The sequence below is a fragment of the Durio zibethinus genome, chromosome 24 (assembly GCF_047325235.1).
Source record: "Durio zibethinus cultivar Kanyao isolate XHJ-2024 chromosome 24, ASM4732523v1, whole genome shotgun sequence".
In the NCBI taxonomy this organism is placed as follows: Eukaryota; Viridiplantae; Streptophyta; class Magnoliopsida; order Malvales; family Malvaceae; genus Durio; species Durio zibethinus.
In genome coordinates this window covers 934663-953844 of record NC_143185.1, presented here as the reverse complement: position 1 = coordinate 953844, position 19182 = coordinate 934663, and the positions used below count along the sequence as shown (strand labels likewise).

At 30.5% G+C, this 19182-nt stretch overlaps 1 protein-coding gene across 1 annotated transcript in view; it reads right to left on the bottom strand.

Moving 5' to 3' along the window:
* Positions 1-18831, bottom strand: part of LOC111315887 (agamous-like MADS-box protein AGL31) — a 34076-nt gene extending 15245 nt beyond the window's left edge. Inside the window, exon 1 of the mRNA XM_089753991.1 lies at positions 18617-18831. Within this exon, the coding sequence (XP_089610117.1) occupies positions 18617-18801 (185 nt within the window). The 5' untranslated portion in view covers positions 18802-18831. The remainder of the gene's footprint in view (positions 1-18616) is intronic.
* Between the last annotated feature and the right edge of the window lie 351 nt (positions 18832-19182).

Below are 19182 nucleotides of genomic sequence, written 5' to 3'. Positions count from 1 at the left end.
ATTCAGGTACCTATTATTTTTTATTTTTCTTCAATGTAATCACATCTCCTAATTGCTTATGTCCAAAAGCATTGGGATGAACTATTATGTTTGGGGCCTTTTATTTTTCATTATTTTAATAAAAGTAAAAACATGCATTTTGTTCATTTTTTTCATTCTATTCAAAGTTTCTTGCCAATATTTTCTATTCTATTAGCTTTTAGGTCCCCAAATGAATGTGAAGGTAATCATGACAATGGTTTAGGTTTTAATTTTAAAAATTTGATTAATATCGGTGAACTTGATACTAAAAAAAACTCTGAAGAATACACTTTATCTCTGAATTTAATGAGGCTAATTGAGTAGAAAGATAAATCCATTGAGCCTCATCAAGAAGTTGTTGAATTAATCAATTTGGGTAATGTTGAAAACAAAAATGAAGTCAAGATTGATACTTCACTCTCAGTGGGTGATCGACAACGGTTAAAGGGTTTCCTTCAAGAGTTTGTGGATGTGTTTGTCTAGTCCTATCGAGATATACTTGGGCTCAGCACTAAAATAGTAGAGCATAAGTTACCTTTGAAGCTGGAATGCAAGCCAATGCAACAAAAGTTGAGAAGAATAAAGCTAGAGATGTTGTCAAAAATAAAAAAAATAAGGAAAAATTTGATGCAAGCTTTCTGTAAGTGACCAAATATCTAGAATGGGTAGATAATATAGTACTTATCCCCAAAAAGGATGGAAAGGTATAAATATGTGTAGACAATCGAGATCTGAATAGAGCTAATCCAAAAGATAATTTTTTGTTACCTCATATAGATACACTAGTGGATAATACGACCTTACATTCAGTGTTTTCTTTTATGGATGGATGGATTCTCTGATTATAATCAAATAAAGATGGCTTAAGATGATATGGAAAAGATCACATTTATCACTATATGAAAAACTTTTTACTACAAAGTCATACCTTTTAGGCTAAAGAACGTCGAGGTAACCTATCAAAAGGCTATGGTAATACTCTTCTATGATATGATGCATAAAAAGATTGAAGTATATATAGATGACATGATAAATAAATCTAAAAAAGGAGAGGATCATGTAGTTAATCTTAAAAAATTATTTGAGAGGTTAAAAAAGTTTCAACTCAAACTAAATCCAGTCAAATGTATATTCGGAGCCAGGTCAGGAAAGCTTTTAAGATTTCTAGTCAGTGAAAGAGAAATAGAAGTTAACCCGAATAAAATTTGAGCCATTCAAAATTTATCTCCTCCAGGCACATAAAAGAAGGTTCAAGGCTTCTTAGGCAGATTGAACTATATTTTTCGATTCATTTTTTAACTTACTTTTAAATGTGACCCTATTTTCAAACTCTTTTGAAAGAATAATCCCAGTGAGTGGAATGAAGAATGTCAAGAAGCTTTTGATAAAGTTAAATAGTACTTATCAAATCTTTCAATATTAGCACCACCTGTTTCGAGAAAACCATTGATTTTATATATAGTGATACATGAAAAATCAATAAGATGTGTGCTAAGGTAACAAGATAAATCTAGTAAGAAAGAGAGAGCTATTTATTACTTAAGCAAGAAATTCACAAAGTATGAGTCCAAGTATTAGCACTAGAGAAGATGTATTGTGCTTTGGCTTGGACAACTAAAAGACTCAAGTAGTATATGTTTTACCATACAACCTGGCTCATAACTAAGCTGGATCCCATCAAATACATCTTCGAAAAGCCATCATTATCAGAAAAAATCATAATATGGTAAGTGATGCTTTCAAAATATGATATAGTGTATGTGAGCTATAAAATAATCAAGAGAAGCGTCATTGCTGAATTTTTTATAGATAAAGTTGCTGATGATTATGAACCTATGAAGTTGAATTTTCCAAATGAAAAATTAATAGCCATCTCAGGGTTAGAAGAAGATAATGGCGATGAAGAGATATGGAGAATGTACTTTGATGGGGCTACCAATGCTATAGGGTATGGGATTGGAGAAGTCTTAATATTTTTAACAGAGCAATACTACCCTGTTATAGCAAGATTGAACTTTAATTGTGCCAATAATGTAGTTGAATATGAGGCTTGTGTTATGAAACTGTATGCTACTTAAACAAAAAAATTGAAGCATTATAAGTGTTCAAAGATTCAGCTCTAGTCATTTATCAACTAAAAGGTGAATGGGAGATAAGGGATTCAAAACTCATCCCTTATCACAAATACATCTTAGAGCTATGTAAACAATTCAGGGCAATTCAGTTTGAACATTTACCTCATGAAGAAAATCATATTATAGATGTTTTGGCTACCTTGGCTGAATGGTATAGATTGATGATATTATTGAAATTTAGCCTATCAAATTAGATATCAAGGACATACCAGTACATTATGTAGACACCCAATTGGGTCCAGGCCCAGATCAATTGGGCCTGGCCCAAAAGGGTAAGCCTAATTCAATTTCTATCTGGTATTATTTTTGTTGTTTTTTTTTCTTTTTTTTTATATTTATTTATTTATTATTATTATTATTGTGTATTAATATATATATTTATTTTTTTCTATTAATATTTATATGTATTTTATTTATATAGTTATATTTGTTATTATTATGTTATCATTATTATTATATTATTATTATCATTATCATTTTTTTTTCTCTGGTAAATATTTTTGGATTTATCTTATTTTATATTTTAATTATCTGTTAATTTTATTTTATTCATCCATCTAATTTTGTTTGATTATCTGATAGTATTATTATTTTTTTTTCTTTTTTATGGCTAAGATTAAATGTTGAAGAATCCTACTAGGAGTAGGGATTCAATCAAAAGAGTCCAATTGGATTCAAAGATTGAATCCCCGTCCAAAGAGGAATTGGGATTGATCAGGAACTCCTGATCAACCCCTATAAAAGGCACCCTCTTGGAACAGATAAAGAAGACACAGAAAACAGTAAGCAAAGCTACTGATTTGAGAGAAAATGAGGCGTATAGGAAGCTGAGAAAATGTTTAGGAGTGTTCTGGGAGTGAGAAGAAATTTTTTGAAGCTTTTTGGCGATTTTTTTCTGGGAAATTCCAGATTCCGGTGAATTTTTCGGCGAAGTTTGAATTTTTCGACGAAAATTCTGGCCAAACTTGAAGTTTCCGATTACCTGCCCAGTTTTCGACGAAGAATCCCAGAAACCGGTGATCTTCCAGCAACTTTCGGTGAAATTTTCCAGATTCCGATGAAATTTTCTAGAATCCGACGAACGTTCCACCGGAGTTCTTCAGCTTTTAGAGAGAAGGGGGGGAGAAAAAAAAAGATAGAGGAGGAATCTGAATAAGAGGAGGAGTCCGAATAGGAGAGAAAAAAAAAAGAGGGGAAAGCCCCCATCTCTACCAGTCCTCAAGGCCTCTCTTTGGTGGGCGATCTCCCCTTCCATGAAGTGCTTAAAGACCAAGACATCGCATTTGTCAATCGTGACGTGCCTGTGACTGCCCTCTGAGCAAACGGCAGATGTGACATAGCTTGAAACCTCGGGTTGAGCTGCTGAAATGGAGAAGCTAACTAGACAGCCCGTGTATGACCATGTAAAGGCGAAATCATTGAAGCAGGATCTTAAGAGGGAAAAGGAATTCTGAAGATGTCAGTCTCGAGTTCAGCGGCTTCAAGCTGGTGATAAAAAGACAAGTTCTTTCCCATGCTTTGTGTGTTTAGAGGCGAAGGCATAATCAAGTCAGGGATTGGTTTTTATGACAGTGGTATGTGGAAAGAGGATCATGAGGGTATTCGGGGTGTCATACATGACTCTTTTTTCACCATTTTCACTTCCTGCAGTCCGTAAAATATTACAGAAGCAGTGAGTGGTATATCTCGGGTATTACACCCACAATGAATGATGATCCCGTCCAGGATCATGGTCTATCGCAAAATCAAAATCCTGGGGGCATCCCGTTAGATCGAGGTGCTGGAGGCACCCTCTCGAGCCAAAACAAAGTTACCCAACGAAAGAGATCACGAATGCTTGCTGGTCAAACATTAGTGGCTAACCCCTATGGTCCTGAGTGCAGGATGTTAAGAAAGCAAGGCTATACAGCAAGGTTGGATCGCCTATCAATGGCCAGCCTTGGCACCAAGTTCGGGTACGTCATCTCAGAAATAATGGAGACTTTGGGGTTTGCCCAATATTTTTGATTTTCTCCCAGCCCTGGCAACCAAGCTGATGGAAAAAGAGAGCAGATGGTGCACTTGATAGAAGCCTCGGCAGAAGTTATTTTCTGGGACAGCATCGCATTCTTCAGAGCAACTCCAGCAGATGGCTTTCTATTCTGACAATAGTTTTCAAGGTCAAGTTTCCACAGTGCCCTTTGGTCATACACTGTCAGCGCCGATGACAAACCATAGCGAATGTTGAGCTTTTGGAGATAAAAAATAATAAAAATGAAGAGCAATAAGGGGCCACTGACGTACTCAGAACCTAGAATGATCGTACAGTGTAAAGAAACCAAAACAGTGAAGAAAGTTCACAGATTCCTTTCTAGATCTACGTTGTTGGAGGATGGTTGGTGAGAAACTGACCATAAATAGGAGATGAATAGGTCGAAGGAAGGTTCATGGTGAATTTTCAGCATCAACGGTGGGCGACTGTAGCGGCATGCAGAGGCGACAGTGTTGGAGCTTCGTTGATTTCTGGAAGAACCGGTTGGTGTGGGAATGAAGGTTGTTGATGGGAATTTTACAGACCAGAAACGACAGCCTACTCAGTAGCAGCAAAATTTTCATGCAACTGGAGCTGCACCAAACACGGGATTGCCTCGATTTAAGCAGTCATATGCTCAAGGCACAGGTCCTGCCTGGAATGGTCAATTGGTTCTACAACAGCAGCCTTCTTCACCTGTCTATGGTGCTCAGAGAAGTGGCTTGCTACCACCACCACTCTGGGAAGTACAGGCGCCAGACTCTAGCCAGTTGCGGGTGCTCAATATCCTCAATCAATGGTTACTCAAGTTAGTGTAACACATGGCCAACCTCAAGGACCTCAACATATGAGAAGTGATCAAATGGTGGGTATGTACATTCAGCCAATCACAACCAGTCATTTGTCAGCAATTAATAACAAGGCTGTTCAGGGAAACCGGTTTGCTGGTTTTCATCCTCAATCAGTTCTGGGAGCACAGTATATGGACATATTTTCACAGCAAATGGCTTCTATGTATCCGCAACAAATGTATGGCAACCAAATGGGAGTATATGGTTATGTTCAGCAACACTTCAAGCCATCATTTCCTTCGTGGAAAATAGGAGAGATCGTGTCAAATTGGTGAAGGCTATGGATAATCTAGTGGAGCCACGTCGAATTCCTCAAGGCAAGATAATCTCTTTTTGGTATTTTATTTATTTACTTTTTTTTTGTGTGTTAGTTATTTTGAGGAGTATTATTTTTATTTTTATTTTTTGCAAAAAAATAAAAATTTTCAAAGAGAAATATTTTTGAGGAAAAGTTGAAAGTATCAATTTCTTTTAAAAATAAAATTTCAAAAAAGGTTTTTTGAGGAAAAGTTGAAAGTATCAATTTTCCTTAAGAATAAATTTTCAAAAAAAAAATTTTTTTTTTGAGGAAAAGTTGAAAGTATCAATTTTCCTTAAAAATCAAAATTTTCAAAAAATATTTTTAGGGAAAAGTTGAAAGTATCAATTTTTCTTAAAAATAAATTTTCAAAAAAAATAAATTTTTGAGGAAAAGTTGAAAGTATCAATTTTCCTTGAAAATAAAAGTTTCAAAAAATATTTTTGGGGAAAAGTTGAAAGTATCAATTTTTCTTAAAAATAAATTTCCAAAAATATTTTTGGGGAAAAAGTTGAAAGTATCAATTTTTCCTACACAAGAACAATCATCATTTCCTTCCTTTCTATTTTGATTTTGATTTTGATTTTTCTTTAACTAATCCGACGACGGAGCCTCTGCTAGTAAAACAATAGTTTTTCTTGTATACTCCTGAGGTGAGAGAATTTTCTCAATTTTCTGTTTAAAGTATTAGAGTCAATTGAGAATAATTTTTAACAATTAATTACTTGGTAAAATTTTAAGACTTATTGGATAACATAAATTTAAGCTGGTACCATCTTTTGATGGGCATTGTGAGGGTGCTATAACCTTCCTCACACGTAATCGAACTCTCGAACCCTGTTATGGTTAGTAGACCTGAACCTATTCTTTTAGGGGCCCTTAAACTTAGGTGTTCCCTAAAAGGACAGATTTCTTAAGTGGCCAATCGCACCTAGATAAAAAAGATTGGTGACGACTCCCTTAAATCAATGTCTAGCGATAGATTCTCGGATCTAGACGTTATGACACATTATGCCAACTTGAAAAAGGAAGAGGATGGCAACCCTTGGTATCATGATATTATGTGATATCTAAAGAGTCAGCAATACCTAAATCAAGCAACAAAATGTGATAAGAAAATTTTAAGAAGGTTGGCTATGAGATTCTTTTTAGATGGAAATATTTTGTATAAAAGAGGCAGAGACCAAGTGTTATTACATTGTATAAGTGCCTATGAGGCCAAAAAGCTTGTTGAAGATGTTTACAATGGCGTATGTGGAACACATGCAAATAGGCATATAATGGCAAGATAGGTTATGCGCGAGTTGGATATTACTGGTTGACGATGAAAAAAAATTGCATTGATTATGCTTGAAAATGTCATAAATGTCAGATTTAGGCTGACAAGATTCATGCTCCACCCAGTGCTTTACATGTTATAGTGCCACCTTGACCATTTTCTATATGGAGGATGGATGTCATTGGTTTCATTACCCCAAAAGCCTCGAATGGGAATAAATTCATTTTTGTGATGATTGATTACTTCACTAAATAGGTTGAAGCTCTTTTTTTCATAACTATGACTAGATTAATGGTCTGTAAATTCATCAAAAGAGAGATAATCTATAGATATGGGCTCTAAAAAAGAATCATCTCAGACAATGTAAAGAATTTAAATAATAAGATGACGTAAAAAGTATGTGTTCAGTTTAAAATCAAACATCACAATTCAACGTCATATTGCCCAAAAATGAATAGGGTAGTGGAAGCCACAAATAAGAACTTTAAAAGGATTTTAGAGAAAATGATTGAAATATATAAGGACTGGCACAAAAAATTACCTTTTTTCTTTTATGCATATCAAACCTCCATGTGCACTTTTACTAAGACAATTATTTTTTCTTTGGTTTATAGGATAGAAGCTGTATTACCAATAGAAGTAGAGATCATATCCCTAAGAATTCTAAAGGAAGTAGGATTAAAAGAAGCTGAATGGGTCCAAGAGTGCTATGAACAATTAAACCTTATTGAAAAAAAAAATTAACGACACTTTGTCATGGCTAATTGTACAAAAAATGATGAGAACTCATGACAAAAGGGTTAGACCTCATCAATTCTGAGAATGATTATTGGTATTGAAAAGAATTCTTCTAAGTCAATGTAATGATAGCGAAAAATGGATTCCAAATTGAGAAATACCATATATGGTAAAAAAAGCTTTTTCAAAAGAAGCTTTAATCTTGTTAGAAATGGATGGAGATGAACTTTCTAATCTTGTTAATTCTGATGCCGTAAAGAAGTACTTTGCTTAATCTAAAAAAAAAAAATGTTCAGGTTGAAAACTCAAAAGGACGGCTTGGGCCCTAAAGGAAAAGTTCATGTTTAGAAGGGCAACTTGAATTGAACGAAGGCAAATTCGAATGAATAGAATATGGCATCACCTGAAAAGGCATACTAGAGACAGTGAATTTCAAAGAGCTTTAAGGTGTCAGTGCATCGTATTTTAGTTGAGTTTTTAAAGAAACTCAAGATTTGTTATCATGATTATCTGATCATTTATCTTGAGACATTACTACTTTGAATAGCCATCCCTGTACACTCTCTTGTTGTCTTTATATCATCATTTGTAATTTATTTCTTATTTGAATAAATGAAAGCCATCTTATTGTCCTCTCTTAGTTATATACTTTTTTCTTTATACCTTGCCATGAATTGAAAAAGTGCATAACTTGTATCTCACGCTTTGAAATTGGGATAATGATTAATAATTGAACAAAGTCATAAAAAGTTGTTTAAAGGAGACAATGACCAAAGATGAATTTTTTCAAATAAGAAAAAAGTGGCTTCCATAGTTTTCCTTAGGATAAAGATAAATATTCAGGCTAATGATGGATGGTTTCTTTGCCAAATGTGTACAAAAATAAGAATGCAAAAGCCTTAGTACCATAATTAATGTTTCATTTGCATCCTAGATAGGGCATGCATTTACATTATTCACTTACCTGATATAAGCTCAATTCAGATCGTTTGTTATGATTCGTGATTTGGTCCTAGTTATTTTCAACCTTGACTCGATTTTGGTCGCTTCATTTTGACTTGTGATTTTATCCCGATCATATGATCTTCGCTTAGTCTAGATCATTTTTTTATAATTTACGGTTTCATTTCGATCATTTACTTTTACCTCGATTTGATCTTGGTTGTTTCGTTTTGACTTATGGTTTTGTCTCGATCACCTGATTTTGGCTCAGTCTAGATCATTTCCTATGATTCATGATTTTGTCCCAATCATTTTCGACTTTGACTTGATCTTAATCGCTTCATTTTTAACTTGTGATTTCATTCCAGTCACCTGATCTTGGCTCAGTCCAGATTATTTTTTTATGATTCATAGTTTTATCCTGGTCATTTATTTTCAACCTCGACTCGATCTTGGTCGCTTCATTTTGACTTGTGATTTCATCCTAATCACTTGATCTTGGCTCAGTCTAGATTATTTTCTATGATTTGTGGTTTCGTCCTGGTCATTTTTAATTTCGACTCGATCTTGGTCACTTTATTTTGACTTAGTGTTTCATCTTGATCACTTTATCTTAACTCAATCCAGATAATTTTTTTGTGATTCGTGATTTCGTCTCGATCATTTATCATTGACATCAACTCGATCCTGGTCATTTCATTTTTTGACCTGTGGTTTCGTCTCGGTCACTTGATCTTGGCTCAATCCAGATCATTTTTTAGATTCATGGATCATTCTTGATTTGACTCAAACAAAGGGGGTGTCTAGGTCTTTTCAACATCCCTATCTAGCACAGATGTGTAAAGAATGGTAGCTGTAGACACCTATTTTGTTCGAGCCCAATTGAGTTAATTTCTTTTGTTGTTAGTATTTTTGTTATTATTATAGTATATATTATAATATAATAATATGGTATACTACTATTATTTTTTTTTATTTTTTCTTTTCTTTTCATTTTTCATTTTTACTCCAATCCATATGTGAAGGATAAAATCAGAATCAAAATCAGAATCAGAATCCCACATGGTCAAAATTTTTAATGCAAATCGTATCTATACAATTGCTAAAATTTTAGACCAAAAATCATACTAGACAAAATGCAATCCCAGGATTTAAGCCTATGATTAATCCTATCCGTTTTCTAAAACTAGTTCTAGGTCTGCCTATAAATTAAATTAGCTTTGCAGAGGATGGACACAAAAAATTCTTAGAGAGAAAGGTCTGAAAAAATTTTGAGTAGTAGGAATATTCTAAAAGATTGATTTTGGGTTCAATCTGAAGTTTTTAGGTTTGATTTTAGGTTTTTAGGGTTGGAATTAGGATTTTAGATAATTTTAGGAGCAATCAGGGAAATTTTGGAAGAAATTTGAAAAATTTTTAAGAAATCTGGGTTTTTCTAAAAATTTTTGGGTTTTCTAGGTTTTTTGGGATAAACATGAGTTTTTCGATGAAGTTTTCGACGATCGATTGAATTTTTCGGCCATCTTTCCAAAAATCAGTAAGTTTTCTAGTTTTTGATTAAATTTTTTAGAGAAAAGGTAGAGAAAATTAGGGTAGAGAGAGATGGAGCAAAGGGCATCTGAGAAAAAATACTGGAAAATGCCTTTTATACTGACCTAGAATGACGTCGCTTTGGACAACCCAGGACCCACGTGTTGACTTGGTGACCTGTGCACCGACCTATGTTCTGACCCAATTCGATTGCAGGTTTTTTTTTTTTCATTTTATTTTATTTTTTTAATTTTATTTTATATATTTTTTGTTTTATTTTTTCTCTTTTATTTTTGAAAAATAAATGAGTTTTTTTTAAATGGTTCTATAAAAAAAAAACCCTTTTCAAATAAAAAATCTTTACAAATAAAGTTTTCAAAATAATAATAAAAAATCTTTTTAAGTTTTTAAAAAATATTTATAAAAAAATCCTTTCAATATAAAACAAAATTTTCAAATAAAAATCCCTGCAAGCTAAATTTATGAATTCTACTAAACTATTGGAGAATTTTCATACATTTAAAATTTATGGAATCCACCAAGCTATTGAAAAATTCTATATTGAGAAATTTCATAAATCAATTGTTCAAAAATAATAATAAAAATAATTTTTATTCTCTAAACTATTAGAGGATTATTTTTAAATCCTACCAAACTATTGGAAGACTTTACTAATTTTTGTGAATAAAAAAATATATTAATAAATCCGACAATGAAGTCTCTTCAGAATGGGACAATAGTCTCTATGAATACTCCTGAGGTGAAAGAATTATCTTAAATTTCTACCAAACTAATGAGATAATTTTAAGATTAATTTTCAATATTAAATATTTTGATAAATTATAAATGTGTACAAGGCTTGGATAATTGGAAGTCAAATTGGTACCATCTTTTGGATAGGTGTCATGAAGGTACTATAACATTCTCCATACGTAATTGACTCCCAAACTTAAACTTTGATTTTGTAGATCAGAATATACTATTTAAAGATATTTAAGTCAATCTTAGGACTCATCTTTAGATAGGCCAGATTTAATTATATGGCCAATTACACCTAAACAAAAAAGATTGGTGGTGACTCCTTTAATCCATATCTAGCAGTAAGTCTACAGATCTATACGTTATGACAATGTGAATAGTATATTTTTAAGCTTCCAAACCATGATTTAGAATCAATTTGAAATGAAAATCAAGTGATTTAGGTCTAATAATGCAAGAGACTATTTTAACCAAAGTTTATCTACTTATTTCTAAAATGAGAAGATTATCCATGAGTCATCTTATATTAATACTTCATAACAGAATGGAGTGACAGAGAGAAAAATTAGTCATTTACTAGCCACATCTTGAGCTTTATTTTTTCAAGCAAACGTACTCAAATCCTACATGAAAGAAATTGTTCTTATTGCCACATATATTATAAATAGGTTACCTTCAAAGGTTTTGGGATTTAAAACTCCTATGGAACTACTCCCATAATTTTATCCTAACTTTAATACCACAAACAACCTCACACTTAGGATATTTGATTGTACATCATTTGTTCATTTCATAGTCATAATAAAAGGAAGTTGGATCTTAGAGCAATTAAATGTATTTTTATGGGATATTTATCGATTCAGAAAAAGGGTATAAGTGCTATCATCTTCCTATTAAAAAATTTTATGTGTCTACAGATGTCATTTAAAAAAAAATAAACTTTTTTTACTTAACCTTATCTTTAAGAGGAGACTTCATTCATGAAAGATAAGGATAAAGACTTCTTTTTTGCTTGATTTGTCATCTTCTTCAACATTTTCACCCATTAATTTTTTTGAGTCAAAATCCATTTCTTCTAAATCCAAGTTAAACATTGAATTTGAGTTTGAACCTATTCCAAATATAGAAGATGTGATAAAGAATAATATTATTTTTGATTCTATGAATGAATTACAGGTGTACTCAAGAAAAAAAGTTTCAGATCCTGAACCAATGCAAGTTCAAAAACCTAATCCTAACTTTGAAAATGAGGTAACTACAATTTTTGACTCTATTTCTCAAAATAAGCATGAATCTTCTAAAACTATGATTAATGATTATAATCTACCTATTATCATTACAAAAAGAACTAGAGAATGTACTAAGCATCTACTATACCCAATCTTTAATTTTGTGTCATTTAAAAAATTCTCACCATCCTATAAAAATTTTCTTATGAGTCTAAACACTATTTTTGTTCAAACTACATTATCCGAGGCATTATCCAATGAGAAATGAAGGTAAGCTATAAAGATAGAAATGGAGGCCTAAGAGAAAAATAAGATATGAAAACTGGTAGAGTTGTCTAAAGAAAAAAATTCAATTAAGTGTAAATAGATTTTTACTGTAAAATACAAGGCAGATAGTACTATTAAAAAATATAAAGCCAAATTGTTGGCTAAAGACTACACTCAAACTTATGGAGTGGATTATCAAAAAAATTTTGCTCTAGTTACTAAGATGAATAAAGTTAAGATTTTATTATCATTGGCTGCAATTTACAATTGGCAGCTTTAATAATTTGATTTTGCTATTATTGACTGCAAATTATAATTGGTAGGTTCAATAATTTGATGTAAAGAATGCTTTTTACATGGTGATTTGGAAGAAAAAATATATATGAAAGTTTTACTAAGATTTAGAGGTCCTCTAGAAGTAAACAAAGTATGTAAGCTGAAAAAGGCTTTATATGGCTTTAAATAGTCTTTTAGGGCTTGATTCAGGAGATTTGCCAAAGTGATGCTAACAATGGGATATAAGCAGAGCCAAGGAGATGATACATTATTTATCAAGTACTCCGATTTAGAGAGAGTCACAGTTTTATTAGTGTGTGTTAATGATATAATTATAACTAAAAATGATAAAAAAGAGAAAAAAATTTTAAAACAGTATTTGATTAGAGAATTTGAGATAAAAGAGCTAAAAGATTGAAGTATTTCTCAAGAATTTAAGTAGCTCATTCACAGCATGGTATTTTCATCTCACAATAGAAATATGTAATGGCTTTTTTGAAAAAAATTGATAAGCTTATATGTAAACTTACAAATATTTTTATAAATCTTAATCATAAACTTAGAGAAGCTAATGAAGATACTACTATAATAGAGAGATGTACCAAAGATTAGTTAGAAAACTCATTTATCTCTCACATACTGAACCTAATATAGCATATGCTATGTGAATACATGTACCTAACTTGTAAAGTATTATCCACTTTGACCCGAAAGTCTTATGATTTTATCCCATAAAAGGCATACCATAAGTTTAGGTTTAGATATCTGCATATAAATCGTACTATATCCACGTATTTTTCCAATGTGGGATTAAAAATGTTATAATCTCCCTAACTTTAAAGCTTGATGTCTCTGTTAAGTTGAGTCCAATCACAAGAATAAGATCACACCAGATGTTGAGATTCTAAAAGTGATTCCCCATTATGTAGTACTTAATGACTCCCATGGCCTTACTATGTAGCATTTAATGACTCTCATGACGTAGCATTTAGTTCTCGTCAATTGATGACCACTTTGATATCATTTGTGGAGACCTACACTTAACTTACAAGGTATTATCTACTTTGATCTAAAAGTCTTATATTTTACCTCACAAAAAGTATCTCACAAGTTTGGGTTTAGATTTCTACATATAAATCATAGTATATTCACACATTCTTCTAATATGAGATTAAAAAGTGTGATAAGTCAATTTATGCATAGTCCTAAAGAAGTGCACCTATAGATTATCTATTGTGTATTATACTATTTGAAGGCCAATCCTGGGAGAGGTATCTTATTAAAAAAATATCAGGGCTAGTTTTAAAGGCATATATAGATGTTGATTAAGCAAATTCAGCAATTGATAGAAGATCTATCTTAAGCTATTGCACTTTCTTAAGTGATAATCTTGTGACTTGAAAGAGTAAAAAATAAAATGTGATGGCAAGATTAAGTGCTAAAACAGAGTTGAAAGCATTGGCTCAAGGAATTTGTAAACCATTAGGGTTGAAAATTATCCTAGAAAAATTGAAGATTAAGTGGGAAGGACTAATGAGATTCTACTATAATAACAAATTTACAATAAACATTACACACAATCTTATGTAAAATAACAGAACAAAACACATTGAAGTAGATCAATATTTCATAAAGGAAAAACTAGATAGTGGGTTGATTTGTACACCATATGTATCAACTAAGGGTCAACTTACAGATGTGTTGACTAAAGGTCTTAGCAATGCAATATTTCAAGAAATTATTTTCAAGCTAGGAATAGAAAATACATATTCACCAGCTTGAGGGGTAGTGTGAAAAAATATTTATTTATGGCTGATTGTAATCTTATAATCTATATATTTATATTTGTATCTTAAAAATTAGGTATTTGTATCCCTAGAATTAAGGATAAAAAATTAGGATAGACAATCTCTCAATTATAGATCAGTTTTAGGAAGATTTAGTTTTCTAGTTTACCCATTAGTTAGTTGTATATAAATCTAAGGTGCTTGTATAATTCTTTATGAGCAACTTTTCAATATACATTCAAGTTTACTCTTAGTTTTTCATACAGTTTTATTTCTTAGTTTTTCATATATACAAATATTTTGAAAATATTTAACTAAACATATAAATAATTTATAATTAAAAAATCCTATAAAATCTTAAATAAATAAGTTATTTTTATATTTTTATATTTGTCATGTGCTATTCACATGTTATCAAGTATAATATTGTAAAAAACTTTATTAGGTAATTTTATATTCTTCTAACCAAACAAAAAATTTTTGCATTCTCTAAGATCAAGAAACCTCGGGAATCACTCATTCTTCTTCATATTACTTTTTTTTTTTTATAATCTAAGAATTCACAAACTAAATAATCTAAGAATTCGTAAACCAAAAGCCTTTTAAAAAAATTATTTTCCTCCGATGAAGAAAAATTGATAAGTCATCTTTTTGAATATTTAATACTTTGTTTTTACTTCAAAATGTCATCTATAAAAATGTCACTTTTAACATTTATCTGTATCATCTATAAAAAGGTCGATCCTCATATTTTATCAACATAGAGATAATCAATGTTAGGATAATAATTAAGCTCCGTGCAACGTAAAAATATATATATATATTTTAAATATTTAATTAAGTAAATAAATAATTTATAATTAAAACATCTTATAAAATATTAAAAAATAAGTTATTTTTATATTTTCATGTTTTTTACGTGCTATATTCACGTAATGTCAAGTACAATATAGTAAAAGATTTTATTAAGTAATCTTACATTCCTCTAACTAAACACAAAAATTTTACATTCTCTAAGATCAAGAAATCCCAAAAATCATTCATTCCCCTTCAATATTCTTTTCCTCTTAGAGTCTAAAAATTTGCTAACCAAACGCCTCTTAAAGAGATTTTTTTTCTTTGATAATTTAGAGGAAAAAAAATTTGAATTTGATAGGAAAAGGCAAAAGGTTAGTAATTTGCTAAATGTTGTTGGGCTTCAAGCAAAAGGTATGATATTTTCAAACAAAGTCAAACTATTAAAGTTGTTGAGTCATTAAATGATAAACTTACAAGTGGAAAATGATTAGATTTGATTTAATCTTTTGATTTCATTTTTAACTAAACTTAATGAGTAGTGTGCTAAGAATTACAAATGAAATGTCGAAAGTGTGATGTTTCAATCTCATAGTAAAAGAATATAAGGATATTATATGATATATATGTAGAGAGCTAAACCCATACTTGTGAAGCATTTTTTGTAAGATAAAATTGTGAAACTTTTGAGTTAAAGTAAAAATATCTCGTAAGTTGTGTACGAATCTCCATAAGTGATATCAAAGCCTAGGTTTTTCAATTATAGTTTTGCACAAGTAATAATTTTAACAATTTATACATATTTGTGAATGATAAGTATGAAACATAGTCATGAAACTTTTGGATCAAAGTGAATAATACTTTACAGGTTGGGTGTGGGTCTACAAAAATATTATCAGAACGATCATCAGTCAGACAAGAGTTAGATGTTACACAGTGAGAGCCACCCTTAGAATCCCAATGGAGCTAAGTATTACTTAGTATGAGCAACATTTAGAATTTTAACATCTATTATGATCCTGATTCTATGTATATTATTATGTTGGACTTAATGAGAATGTCAAGTTTTAACAGGGAAAGATTGTTATGGCCATAATCTCACATTATAAGAATGTGAAAATATGATATGACACATATATAAAAAGCTAAATCTATACCTGTGAGGTACTTTTTGTAAGATAAAATCATGAGACTTTTGAGTTAAAATGGATAATATTTCGTTGATTGGGTGTAGGTCTCCACAAGTGGTACCAAAGCTTAGATTTTTTTATTATAGTTTTACATAAGTAGTAATTTTAACGATTTAGACATATATGTGAATGATGAACGTGGAATAAAATCATAAGACTTTTGGATTAAAGTAAACAATACTTCATAAATTGGATGTGGCTCTATACAAATGCTATCAAAACAATCATCAGTCAAATGAGAGTTAAATGCTACACAGTAAGAATCACCTTTAAAATCTCAATGGAGTTAAGTGTTACATGGTAAAAATCTTTACATCTAATGTGATCCTGATTCTATGTATGCTTTTATATTAAGCTTGACGATGATATCAAGCTTTAACATGAAGAGATTATTATACCTCCAATCTCACATTATAAGAATGTGAGGATATGATATGATATATATGTAGAGATCTAAACCCATAATTGTGAGAAGTTTTTTGTGAGACAAAATCATAAGATTGTCGAGTTAAAACAGGCAATACCTCACAAGTTAAGTATAAGTCTCCACAAAGAGCTTTATAAAGGATAGGTCAATATATTGTTAATGCTATGAAATTAGTTGAAATATCCAAACAACTACAAAATATGAGACATAATGAATGAGATCTTTTACTAGTTGAAATTTTTTAATCTTGTGAACAATATGATATTGTAGTTCTTAGTATGGATGATATCTAAGTTGTGTTACAAAGATCTCACATTTGCATTGGTCAATTTTATGTGGTCATAAATAGACAACTTCAAGTGTTAAATAATAGTTTCACTAAAATTAATATTGAGTTGCTTCTTTGTTTAAACCAAATAATTTATTTCAGTTTTGGACAAAGAAAAATTAATTCATTTTACTTAATTTTATTTTTTGAATTTTTAGTAATTGATTTTATGGTTATTTTTGAATTACTGACAGGTGCTCTAATTCTGAAATTTTTGGATGCCAAGGAACATGGTTATTTTGTTGAAAAATTAGTGAAAACAAAGATATTATTTATCTACTAGTTTTTTCTAAACAAATTCACTTTGACCTAACCAATTGTGACTTCAAGTGTTGAAAAAGATTTTTGAATAATGAAAATAATGAAGAATCAATTGCAAAATCTAATGAGAGAAAATTTAATAAATGATTATTTGATCATAATATATATTAAAAAATGTATTTGAAAATGTTGATAAAGACGTAATTATACACTAACTTAGTAGCTGGATTTAGCTTTCTAACGCTCTTTTACTAATAATAATTTCTTTTTTCAAGTTTAAAAAAAAGTAATTATACAATGATTTCAAAATATCAAAACTTGTCATAAACAATTATAAAACTAATATTTTTACATTATTTTTTTCTTATTTACATTTTTTAGAGATGTTGTTTTAATATTATGTATAAAAAATTTAAAGAGAAATTATTTGATACACTAATAAAAAAAATTTTTAATTTCATAAACGGAGTTAAAATGATGATACTCGTCTTTTTTTTAAAATATATCAAAAATGTATTTTTATCTTGATTTTACCTCTGAAGTTAAAAAATTAATATATTGGATAATTTTTCAAATTTAAATTTACATGTTTAGTTTGTGTATTGTGATAAATACTATGGTAACTTTTAATCTTAATGGCGTTTTACCATAATATAACTCTGGTTAAGGTAAATAATTGAGGTAATTCCATAAGAATCTAGACAAAGACAGAAAGCTGAATTTTGACGTCTGTGAGATGATGTAACATAAACAGTCAACCCTCTAAAGCTACAAACTTATGATAAAATTAGAACATTCCACTCTGTGGTCTGTATCCAGCCACATCTTTCTACTTTTGTGTAAGCCAAAAGTAGAAAAACGCCATTTCCTCAAGGATTTGGCACAAGTGGAAACCTAAATAAATATCACCCCAGTTCTCAAGAAGAATTAATATAATAACACAAAATATAATGTTTCATTATAATAATATTTAATTTATTTATATCATAATGATTTTTTATATGACAAAATACTAATAATATAAAAATATATTAAAAAATTAATTTTATTTTATATATATTTAATACGAAACAAACTGGATATTACTTCGACTAAATTTATCCACAAGCACTTGAAAATTCTACCCTATGAAACATAAAAAAACGTGTGCTTAAACAAAAGTACGTGCAAATTTGATAAAATATTTTTAATTGGAATAATTCCTAGATTTAGAAGAACAGGATTCAAATCGAAATAATACAATGATAGAACCCAAAAAAATTCATAATAAATGATTAACCAAACATATTTTAATCTTTGTTGAACAGATAAACTTCCATGCAAACCATTTAAACCCCCCAAAAGAAAAAATATATCTCGATATATTCACAAAGAGATGAATCGTACAACTAATGTACTATCAAGTAATAATTCAGAGAATAGAAACAGAAATAGAAATAAAAGAAGCTGAGAAATTGCAAAATAAAGAAAAGGGGATGAAGAATTCATTAACCTTTCTCCACTGGAAAACTGATAAAGCTTTCCTGTAGGGGAAAAGATGAGGAGAGCAAGCTCTACATCACAAAGAACAGAAAGCTCTTCAGCTTTCTTGATCAAACCATTTTTCCTCTTCAAAAAAGTCACCTGTCTTTTACTTTTGTCTTCGATTCGCTTCAGCTGAAGCTTCCTTCTCCCCATTTCTCCAAAATAAACTCTCCGTAACCCTAATCAACATAAAGCAGTCAAAGACCAGAAAAAGAACATATAAAATATTAAAGAAATGCGGAAAAAGATTGAGGTCCCCTTTTGGGATTCCCGGAGAGAATATACGGCAACGCCTTTTTGCCGACACGTGGGTCGAGGTATTTTTTCCTTTTTTTAAGAATTGAGAAGCGCAAGGATCGTGGTGTTATCAGTGTGGTTGAGAACAGTGAGTTTTGATTTGACTTTGATAAGTAGAAAGGTGTAAATGATTTCGGATTTATATATATATATATATATATAAAATTGAGATTGAGATAAATAGATTATATAATTTAAAATATGATATGATGATATAAATATAATATAAAAATAATA